This window comes from Enhydra lutris, unplaced genomic scaffold (genome assembly GCF_002288905.1).
Source record: "Enhydra lutris kenyoni isolate GAN:26980312 unplaced genomic scaffold, ASM228890v2 scaffoldscaffold9, whole genome shotgun sequence".
NCBI classification, from domain to species: Eukaryota; Metazoa; Chordata; class Mammalia; order Carnivora; family Mustelidae; genus Enhydra; species Enhydra lutris.
Window position 1 is genome coordinate 30,269,116 of NW_019154093.1, and position 11,594 is coordinate 30,280,709.

At 37.2% G+C, this 11,594-nt stretch overlaps 1 protein-coding gene across 2 annotated transcripts in view; it reads right to left on the reverse strand.

Annotated features, from left to right (window-relative positions):
- The window catches only part of LOC111143128 (TM2 domain containing 1), a 49,362-nt gene extending 39,491 nt beyond the window's left edge, over positions 1-9,871 (reverse strand). Inside the window, exons 1-2 of one of the 2 annotated variants that reach the window (XM_022496620.1) lie at positions 9,692-9,871; positions 7,666-7,739 (exon numbers count right to left, since the gene is read on the reverse strand). In XM_022496620.1, coding sequence (XP_022352328.1) covers positions 7,666-7,739; positions 9,692-9,858 — 241 coding nt within the window. In that variant the 5' untranslated portion in view covers positions 9,859-9,871. Of the gene's footprint in view, positions 1-7,665; positions 7,740-9,682 lie in introns of both variants that reach the window. The other variant, XM_022496621.1, reaches the window with a different exon arrangement.
- Between the last annotated feature and the right edge of the window lie 1,723 nt (positions 9,872-11,594).

Here is an 11,594-nt window from a genome sequence, read left to right on the forward strand (position 1 = left end):
GCCCACCAGCAGCAGGTCAAAAGAGGGGAGGATATATTCCACCCAGAGTCTGAGAGAGAGGATGGCCCTGCCAACACCTTGATTTCAGATTTCTGGCCTCCAGAACTGAGACCATCAATGTCTGTTGTGACACACTTATAATGGCCCTAGGGAACTACTTCAATAATGATACCTGTTTACCTCCTGAAAAGCTCTATACGTACTCCAGGAGTATGTATACAAGAGTTTAGGCATCAGGCACATAAACCAAAGAGGTGTCTGGTTTAAAAAGTTAGTTTTTTGCCTTGCTGAGGACCATTCCACCTCCACAAAGAAGTGACTGGTAGGAAATATAAACACGAGTTTTTTCTCAACATAGATCTTTAATTTTTTTAAATCCTCAAAGTAGTAAGTTCTGGATTGGCAAATTGTACCATAAAAAAGAACTTTATTGCAAAATTTTAGATAATCTTCCTCTAAAGGTACTACCTTGCACTTACTTGCTCAGTTTGAAGCTGTCTCTTTCTTGTCTTATAGCCCTGTGAGATCTTCCTGCAGACTATCTAAAATCAGATCTTAAAGAGACAGTTGCAATGCAAAATGCTATAATTATGATTCTAGTTGGGGTTATTGTCCAATACATCTTGCTAATAAAAATGCATTGTTTTTTGAAATGAGTTTCTTGTACATTAAAAAAATCAAACATTGATAGGTGAGTTGTAAAAAGGCCTTATAAAAATATTAAATATTAAGAAATCATACCTTTCTATTTTTAATTAGACACTATTCTTTGAACCATAAATTTTGAAAATTACAGTTTTCAATGATATTTTATCATTTCTTAATAGGAAATTATTTATATTTGACATGAGACATATGAGAGCAAAATGCTCAATGCTCCAGGCTCAGAACCTCAGGAAAGCTACAAACAGTGGAAAGAGGTGCCAGAATGAAGAGGAAACCATATTGCTATAAGGATTCTAAAGTTTGAGAGAAGCATGAGCTAATTATTTCAAGGCATGAAAATGATGTACTTTAGTGAGGAAGGAGAAGCTGCTGCTCCAAGGACACACAGAGATTACGTGAGAAAATAATAAGAGAAACATCAATACTGATTTAATCAGACTTCTTTGAATTGACAGTGAACTCCAAAGAGTAGGACTTCAGAACTGGACAAATCTGAATTTAAATCTAAACTCTGTCAACTTAACAAGTCTGTTCCATTGGGCAAGTTACAAAACCTCTCTGAATCTTGTTTTTATCATCTGTGAAAGGTGGATATTACTCTTGCAATGGTATGGGTATGTAGTAAAAGCATAAGGTATGTAAAGCATAATATTTGGCTAGACAAAGTATTCAACAAGTATTAGGTTCTCTACTCTAGCAAATTAGAGAACTTCAATACTGAGAAAACTAAGAATGAACCTGACATGAGAAATGAATTATAACACTGGGAGTGGCTGTAACACTAAGGGAAGATTTTGGGTAATGAAATTAATCAATCAAAAGAAGCCCACAATTCTAGAGTTTGTTTTTACATCCTTTATCATTTCTTTTGACCCCTGCTTTTTTTTTTTAAAGTAGTCTCTATGCCCAACATGGGGCTTGAACTCATGATCCCAAGATTAAGAGCTGTGTTTTCTACTGACTGGGCCAGCCAGGTGTCTTACTGACCCTTATTTTTTAAAAATCCTATTAAGTAAACAAAACTAGTAATACGCTCCTTTTTTTCTAGAGTCTAAGAAAGGATGACTTGACAAAAGCCTTACAAGTAGGTAAGGATCTGGAAATCCTAAGCTAACACTCATTATTTCTTAATCAATACTCTTCCCATTATACCATAATTCCATGCTTACACTGATTTCAGGAACAAGCAAAAATAAATCAATATGATAATACTAAAAAGCCAGTTACCAATAAATGTTAACTAGTAGACAAAATTAAGCAACATGCTACAACCTGAAAACTACTCAATTCTCAGATTTCCTACAAAAAAAAAGTTTTGCCCTGGGGGCACCTGGGTGGTTCAGTCATTAAGCATCTGCCTTTAGCTCAGGTGATGGTCTCAGGGTCCTGGGATCAAGCCCCGCATCAGGCTCCCTGCTTGGCGGGAAGCCTGCTTCTCCCTCTTCTACTTCCCTGCTTGTGTTCCTTCTCTCGCTGTCTCTCTAATAAATAAATAAAACCTTAAAAATAAAAAAATTTTGCTCTGGCCAATGTCTTTGATTTAGATGGCATCTGTTTAAATCAATAAGTACATAGTATTTCTCGATTATAAAAAGTAGCATTATTTTTTAAACGGAAAAAAGCTATCAGAAATAATGACGTTTCATAACGATCAAAGGACTGACCTAAGGAGTAAGTCATTTGGGATCCTATTCCAGTTAACATCATGGCTCTGGACTATAGTCTTGATCTGTCAGATTTAAGGGTCAAAACCTGATCTTAGGATCCCATATTGCAAAAAAATTCTATAAAAGCATTACTTAGTCATTTGATAAAATTAGAATATGGATGGTAAAGTACATATATTAGTATTAAATTTACTAAAGTTTACAGCAACCACAGTATCTCTGTTGTTAGGGAAAACACACAAACATGGGCAAAATACATATAAATTGAGAGAGAGAGGATGTGTGAGCACATAATGATAAAGCAAGAATAATGTGTTTACAACTGGTCAATCTGGGCAAAAGATGTATGGGTGTTCTCTGTACTTTTTTTTTTTTTTTTAAAGACTTTATTTACTTGCCAGGAAAAGACAGATGGACAGAGATAGAGCAAAATTAGCAGGAGCAGCAGGCAGACAGAGAAGCAGGCTCCCTGCTAAGCAAGGAGCCTGATGCTGGACTCAATCCCAGGACTCTGGGATCATGACCTGAGCCAAAGGTCGACGCTTAACCAACTGAGTCATCCAGGCATTCCCCTTTGTACTACTCTTATTCTTCCAACTTTTTTGTAAGCTTGAAAATATCTCCAAACAGGGGCGCCTAGGTGGCTCAGTAGGTTAAACATCTGACTCTTGATTTCAGCTCAGGTTATGATCTCAGGGTCGTGAGATGGAGTCTCACTGTCAGGATGCAGGCTAGGCATGGAGTCTGCCAGAGATTCTCTTTCTCCCTTTGCACACATTTCTCCCTCACCCTGGGCTTGTGCATGTGTTCACACTCTCTCTTAAAGTAAATAAAAATATTTTAAAAAGAAAAAAGACATTATTTCCAAATTAAAAATCTAAAAATAACACACTCTTTGCATAACTAACTTATGTTGTTAGAAGTTAGGTTAATGGTTATCCATTATGGCAGAATACTGAGTATAAGAGAGCATGATGGGGCTTTCAGTATGTTAATAAAGTTATTTCTTGATTTGGAAACATTCACAAATGTGTTCAGCTTGAGAAAAATCATTTGAGTACACTTATGTGTACTTTCCTATAAATATATTTCGGGGTACCTGGGTGGCTCAGTGGGTTGAGCCTCTGCCTTCGGCTCAGGTCGTGATCTCAGAGTCCTGGGATCTGGCCCCGCATCAGGCTCTCTGCTCAGCGGGGAGCCTGCTTCCCCCATCTCTCTCTGCCTGCCTCTCTGCCTACCTGTGATCTCTGTCAAATAAATAAAACTTTAAAAAATATAGATATATGTATTTCAATAAAAACTTGACAAAATAAAAAAGACCTGCCAAAGGACCAGAGCAAAATTTTCTAGAGATGTAGTCTAAATAGTTTTGTATTTCACTGATTAAAAAATGGAAAACACTTGCCTATGCATGTCTGTACAATCTAGACAGAAGACTCTTCGAGGGTAGAGATTGTGTCTTCTTTCATTTATCATCTATACCACCTAGTAGAAGCTTACCATGTAATTTCTCAATAAATACAGTAAGTAAATAATTTCTTAATAAATAATAAATACCTTATACTTTTCATTAAGGTATTAGTCTTTTTTTTTTTAAGATTTTATTTATTTGACAGAGATCACAAGTAGGCAGAGAGAGAGGAGGAAGCATGCTCCCCGCTGAGCAGAGAGTCCGATGTGGGGCTCAATCCCAGGACCCTGGGATCATGACCTGAGCCAAAGGCAGAGGCTTTAACCCACTGAGCCACCCAGGTGCCCCAAGGTATTAGTCTTGATCCAGTTATTTTACTCAATTTAATTACCAAATTATTCATTATAAATCATATCTCAGTAAATAAATATGCTTGTTAGTTGGCACGGGGCTAAATGGAATCTATTTTTCTTTTTAATTATGAGTTTATTTGAGCAAAAATCAATTTGAATTGGGCTGTGCCAAACTGGAAGTGGTTAGAGTACTCTGCCCCACCTGTAGGAGTTAGAAGACTTCTATAGAGAAGTGGAAGCAAAGCAAGGAAGTTATTTTTGATTGGTTATACCTTAAGAATTTGCCTTATTTGGGAAGGTCTCACTGACTACTTGTGATGGGCTGTCCTTAAGTTTTTATTTTTTATTTATTTTAAAGATTTATTTATTTATTTATTTGACAGACAGAGATCACAAATAAGCAGAGAAGCAGACAGAGAGAGAGGAGGAAGCAGGCTCCCCACTGAGCAGAGAGCACCATGTGGGTCTCGATCCCAGGCCCGTGATCATGACCCAAGCCGAAGGCAGAGGCTTCAACCCACTGAGCCACCCAGGCGCCCCAAGTTTTTATGTTTTATATTGAAGTATATAGTTGACACAATGTTACATTAATTTCAGGTGTACAACATACTGATTAGACAAGTCTATACATTGTGCTATGCTTACAAATGTAGATACCATCTGTTCTGTTACAATACCAGTGATTTCCCTATGCTATACCTGACATCCCTGTGACTTAACTCATTCTATAACTGGAAGTCTATATCTCTAATTGGGAACCATTTTAAGATCACATTAATTTAATGTTACAGTTGAATTACTTAGCCTTTGGTCCCAATTCTTCTATTCTGAAATTACCCTATTGTAAAACATTGTTCTTATTCATCCCTACCAAAAAGTACTGTTAAAGAAAATTAAACTGAGTTTGAGGATTCTGTAATAGTCCTTCGTATACACAGTGAGAAAATAGAGGAAGAACAATCTTGGCTGGAGGCTGAGAAAGATCATTTAACTCACACTTTTCACAACTTTTTTTTTTTTTTAAAGATTTTATTTATTTATTTAACAGACAGAGATCACAAGTAGGCAGAGAGGCAGGCAGAGAGAGAGGAGGAAGCAGGCTCCCTGCCAAGCAGAGAGCCCAATGTAGGGCTTGATCCCAGGACCCTGAGATCATGACCTGAGCTGAAGGCAGAGGCTTAACCCACTGAGCCACCCAGGAGCCCCACTTTTCACAACTCTTAATATTTTTCTCCTCTTAATCAGTTCCATGTTAGGACACAAAAAACATGTTTTACAGGTCACTTAGATATCCTCTCTGATCAGGACTTAGAAGTGATTCACCATGACTAGTCTACTAGCCCTTGTATGTTTTAAAAAGGCAAAAAAGAAAAACTTCCCATAGCCAGACACAGTCTCATGAGCATTGGGCTGGGATGGCAGAATCTATCCCAGCTCTCAGCTAGATACCAGTGTCAAGTACAAATTGTACATCCATATGCAGCCACCCTGTGACTCATCTTTGTCTCAGAAACTTTATTTTCTTCTTAAAATCATGATAATGATTTAAAGTAACTTATTTATTAATCTACATTTTACATATATTCCCACATTCAATACGGCACTTGATATCTTCTCTCCAAATGAATAATCGTATCATTTCCTTTTATAGGAAACCTTCCTTTTATTGTCCTGTAGCTCTTCACTTACATCAACTATGAGTATTTACCTGATAAGCCATGATAGTACCGTAATACCTCCAAGTCCTTTTACTTCCTACTAGTCTGATCACTTGATTTTGTATGTTTATAAACTTACTTATTAATAACTGCACGAGTGGATTCAAACTTATTTTACACAAAAGACTCCTAAATGAAGGGCAAAGCTCTTTGGGGCAGAAAACTATTCTTTTTATTACATAATTCTCTTCAAAGAATTACCTACAAATTACCTACAAATACCTACAAAGAACCCTACAGACTAGAAAATGCTTTTTGAGATAGGTAGCTGCCTGCTTCTTAATTTAGTTAAATACCTGAGACAAACAGTATTCACAGATTTCTAATATCTTTCATATAAATGGTTGAGTATCTGAGAATTGAGTCTTCATTAAATATGTTAACTGTAATCTGTGTCCCAAAAGCACAACATAAAAGACTGAACTATAAAACAGACAAATCAGAGTATACTTATAAATTAACTCAAAAAACAAAGTTCCTTTAATACATCTAAATTAAGCAAATGTATACATATTAAGCAATATCTGCTATACAAATCATATATATATATACATATATGCAAAACCTATTACTGTTTATATGGTAAAACCTTACTACTTCTGAATAGTAGCTAAATGCCAATTATAAAAGTTTAACACAACTTATTTTCAATTATCTTTGTTGACTATAATTGGGTTAGTAGTGTGCCAAAATATAAAGGTATAAACAGATAAAAGATTTGCTTTTTAAAATATATACGAATTCATAATCAAGCAGTCAATTATTTGAATATGTTGAAAAACATTAAAGTTTTTTGCTATAAAAAAACAATTACTTCAATCTCATTTATATAATGAATCTGTTTGAGAGACTTTATTTAAAAAGAAAATATCAGTTACTGTTTTATTTTCTGCCTAATACATAAAACAATCAGTATATATTCAATAGGTGCTCTTTTCTGGGGCGCCTGGGTGGCTCAGTGGGTTAAGCCTCTGCCTTGGCTCGGGTCATGATCCCAGGGTCCTGGGATTGAGCCCTGCATCGGCTCTCTACTCAGCGGGGAGCCTGCTTCCCCCTCTCTCTATGCCTGCCTCTCTGCCTACTTGTGATCTCTGTCAAATAAATAAATAAAATCTTCAAAAAAAAAAAAATAGGTGCTCTTTTCTCAAAATAATACCATGTAACTGCCATCATTATGTACCATGCCAAATAAGAAGGCTAAATAGTTCCAACATACATCTGTCTGCCTCCCTTCCAACACATACCCCTATAGAAAAGACCCATCAGAACAATTCATTAGTTTTTATCTGGCTTTCTACATAATTTAGAATAACAGAAGCGCCCCAAAATCATTAGACTGAGAGTGGTATCTATTATCAAAACATCTCTATAATAGTAAAAAAAAAAAAAGAAGAAGAAGAAGAAGAAAGAAAAAGAAAATACTGATGCATATTTAAAATCCTAACTGTATTGTTTTCATACTTAGAATGTACCTAAGTTTATTTTACGACTGTATAATATGGGTGATATAACTTTACATCGGACCTGACGGTGCTAACAGTCCCATTTTAAATTCTTTTTGAGTAATTAAAAATTAAGTTAAGAAGCATCTCTGCATAAGCTACATAAACTGATTTCAAAGGTTTAAAAGAAATGAAAATACAAAACTCCCCAATTCACAAAACTAAGAATAACACTCTTCTTAAATATTAACAACCCTTAGCAAGTTGTCCAATTTAAGTCGTTCTAGAAACTGAGTAATGTTTTAACTCAAGAAAAAGCACACATTTATTATTTTTAGTGATCATACACTGATTTATGAAGTAATGTTTCAAAAATTGTTTTTAAAAACATGTTTCTGGAAATCTTACCATGAGCTGTGTAGTTTGTACAGTTAACTGGTTCTTGTGTAGCATCATTTATTTTTGGATCTTTACAAATATATCTGAGAAAAGTTAAGGAAATATGAACCACATTCCAACACAAAACATTATCATCTTGTCTTTAATATCTTGTATTACATACTCATGTTTACATTCACATGTTAAAAAAAAAAGCTGTTGGTTGGCCCAAAGCAACAAGCATAACCACAAATATACTTTCAGCATCACTAAATACTACTTGAACAGTAATTTATTACAGGAAAAGTGTATTAACTTAATATATATTAAAAGCTCTAGCCAAGGATGCCATCCTTAAAGAACATCAGTCAGGGTTTAAGCATAGAGCATAAAGGAAAATTGGAAATTAAAATCTTTACCAAATTATTTTAAGAAAGCTTCAGGTTAAAAAAAAATCAATTTCTAAGCATATGATTGAACTAATTTATGGGGTCCCATAGTATCGTCACATACCTAACTTCATATAGTACAAATAACCCTGTGAAGTAAATACTATTCCCATATTACAGAAGCACAAACTGAGGCTCAAAGTTTGAGAGACCTATCCAAAGTCATGTAACAAGTGATAGGGAGTAAAATCAGGTTTCCTGATTCCAAGCCTAGAGTGCTTTCCATTAGACTGCAGAGAAGATAGCCCTTTTAGGTGAATCTTCAGTCTCCCCAACAGGATCTTAAGTTTTGAAAAACAGGTATAATTGTCCTCTAATTTCAAAACACTTGCAGTTGGCTTTTGTTTCCTAAATATTTTATTGACACTAAAATGGGATAAATAAGGTGTTCGCCTTATTTATCTGATACCTGTTTAAGGTTTTTTAAGCACTACTAGAAACCTCATCTTCAGGCCAGGAGTAGCAGACATTCTCCAGTCTTCATCACCAAATGCTCAGCCACATCTCTCTGGGGTTCAAACTGTACAATTCTTCATACAATCCAATTATTTCTTAGAATCGCTCTGACATTTTTACCAAAAAAGACTCAACTTACTAGGTCAGTGATTCTCAAATTCCAAGCATAATGGTATTCAGCAAATTGGAGCTATGGTGTAAGCCATCTAATAATGGCTGCCTCTCCCTAACTCACATAAAAATACTATAGGAGAGAATTTTCTTAATTTTAAAATTCTGTCTCCTAGTCTTTCTCCTATCTCTGGCTTCTGTTACTAATTTTTCTGCTCTGTAATTTGTATAAAATGATCTAATTTTGTACAAAAGTAGCTATTCTAATTTGACTGTAACTCCCATTTCATAAGGGCTCCTCCCTTCAGCAGAGCTATTACAATGAACTGTTCCACTTAACCCCTTCAGCCTCAGTTTCCTCATCTGTGAATAAATAACATAGATAGTCCTTATTATGTGCCAGGCATTGTTCTATATGATTCACTTGCACTAATTTCTCACAACAAACCTTTCAGTTGGTAACACTGTTCTCTTCATTCTTACTCAAGAGAAAAGAGAGTTCAGATAATTGGCCCACAGTTACAATAGGGAGAAGGAGTTTGCCCCCTGACAGTTTGGCACCTTATGGAGTTTGAGGATGATGTAAGGTAATACGCACAGAGTTAATGATAACTGGCCAATATACAAGGGATATATCGTTATTAACTGCTTATTTGTCTCCGCCCCCAAGTCAGCAAACTTCTACAGTGGAGCCTATCAATTTTCCTATTACTAGGGCCTAGAGGGCCTGGCATACTTCAGGATCTGGGTGTTTGTTGAATAAGCCCACCAGTAGTTAATTAATTAATAATAAAAATAAGTGAATTAGAAGACGAGGCACTAACCATCAGTAAAATTCCAAGGAAAATCACACAGGGTGACCGCTGTTCTTCCCACCCTCACATCTCTTTTCACCCCCCGAGTCTGTCCGTCATTAAAAGCCACAAGTCACCGATCCCTTAAACCAACCCTGGCCCGCGCTGAGGGCCGCGACCCACTTGCGACCCCTAATCTACCTCGCCCCCAAGGCGGGGGGGGGGGGGGCTCCTCACAGAGGATATTGTCCCAATTTGAGGTCCTCGCACTTAAGCGTCTCCTCGCCACCGGCGGCGGCGATCGCAGCAGCTCCCCAAGGTCCCGTGGTGACTGACACGAACCACAGGACACCCAGGACCTGGGCGGCCACGGCCTCCGGAGTAGCTGGCCCAGACGGCCAGGTGGCCGCCATGCTGGGAACCCGCGCGACCTCCACAACTTCCGGTTCCGCCTTTGCGTAGGCGGGGAAGGGAGAAGGGCGGAGGGATCGAACCTCTTAAAGGGACCGTGCCTCGTTTGGAGGCGGGTTTCTTCCCCTACGGGGCCTCGGGTTTACCTGCAAGTGCTGTGATTTGTCTTCCTCAAGAGGACTCGCTTTGAGAATCATTGGCCCTGCACCCACTGCTTCCTCCCGAGCTAACCCTGCTGTGACTTTTCCTCCTACAAATGTTCCAGGGGCACCCGGCGATTTGTTAAGCGATTTACAAACATTATCTCGGAGAGTCTTGTTAGGATTTGAGTTTACAGATAATGAGCCCGGCTCAACGTCGCTAAAAAACAGACCGACCTTAGTGAATTGGAATCAGATTGATAATTTGCCCGATTTCAGAATCCGTGCTCTTACTATTATGATAGAATGACCTATCTGTTCGCTTAGAGAAGAACTTATGGAAGGCTCTTATACAGAACTTAAGAAGTCTATCACAAAGATAGGCATTACACTTTTAATTTTAATACCGGACATTTATATGAGCGAGAGGGCCTATAAGAAAAGGAGATGAAAGAATTTACGACTACACAAGGGAGAAGTTGGATTTTTCTTTTTGAATTTCTGTATATTCTAAAAATTCTGTAGTGGGGATATCTTTTATCCTGGGCAGCACATTTACTTTCTTTAGTGAAAGTTTAAGCCATTTTCTCTAACGTAAAAACATTCGGATTTGGTGCGGCCTCATTCACTGTAGCACTAATTTTGAAGAATTGCGTTATGCAGTGTTTCTCAAATTTTAGGGACCATCAGAGTTATCTGGAAGCTTTTTTCAGACACCAAGAATGGGACCCACCCTCATTTCTGATTATGAAAATTTAGGGTGGGGCAGGAAAATTTACATATGTTACGAGCTTCCAAATGATGCTGAGATTGCTAGTCCAGACCCCACACTTTGAGAAGCACAGGATAAGGTATTATGTGAAGTATCATTTTGGAATGGGAAGACATGAAATTTTTTACAATAATATTTTGGTAGTGTAACTACAGTTAAAATTTTTCTTAAGCCAATTTTTTGGCATTACTGTGCTATTTTTACTTTTTTTTTTTTAAGATTTTATTTAAAGTAATCTCTATACCCAAGGTGGGGTTTGAACCTACAGCCAGGAGATCAAGAGTCACTGGCACCCCTACTATGGTTCTTGCAAATTAAAATATTTATGTTTTAAAAAAAAATGTTTGTGCTTAATTAAAGATTTAAATGATAGGAAATTTGAATTTTACTAGTTCAATTTTTAAACTTCCTCTTTTAAGTTGACTTCTCTCTTTTCTCTCTTTCCTCCCTTTATCCTTCCCTTTTTTCTTTTCTCTCTCTTTCCCTCCATAGAAATATTTATCAAGCATTTATTGTGTAACCAACATCAGGTGAGACCCGACAGACTCAAAAAATGAAGAGATGAGAACCCAGTAATTAAACATTTTATGTTTACTAGGGGAAAAGATAAACAGTTAAAGTACTGTTTGATAATTGTTAAAATAGAAGCTTGTACTAGTTACTGTATTAGGACAAGGGTTTTGATTAAGATATTCCCCCCAAAACGGCGCCTGGGTGGCTCAGTGGGTTAAATCCTCTGCCTTCGGCTCAGGTCCTGATCTCAGGGTCCTGGGATCGAACCCCGCATCGGGCTCTCTGCTCAGTGAGGAGCCTGCTTCTTCCTCTC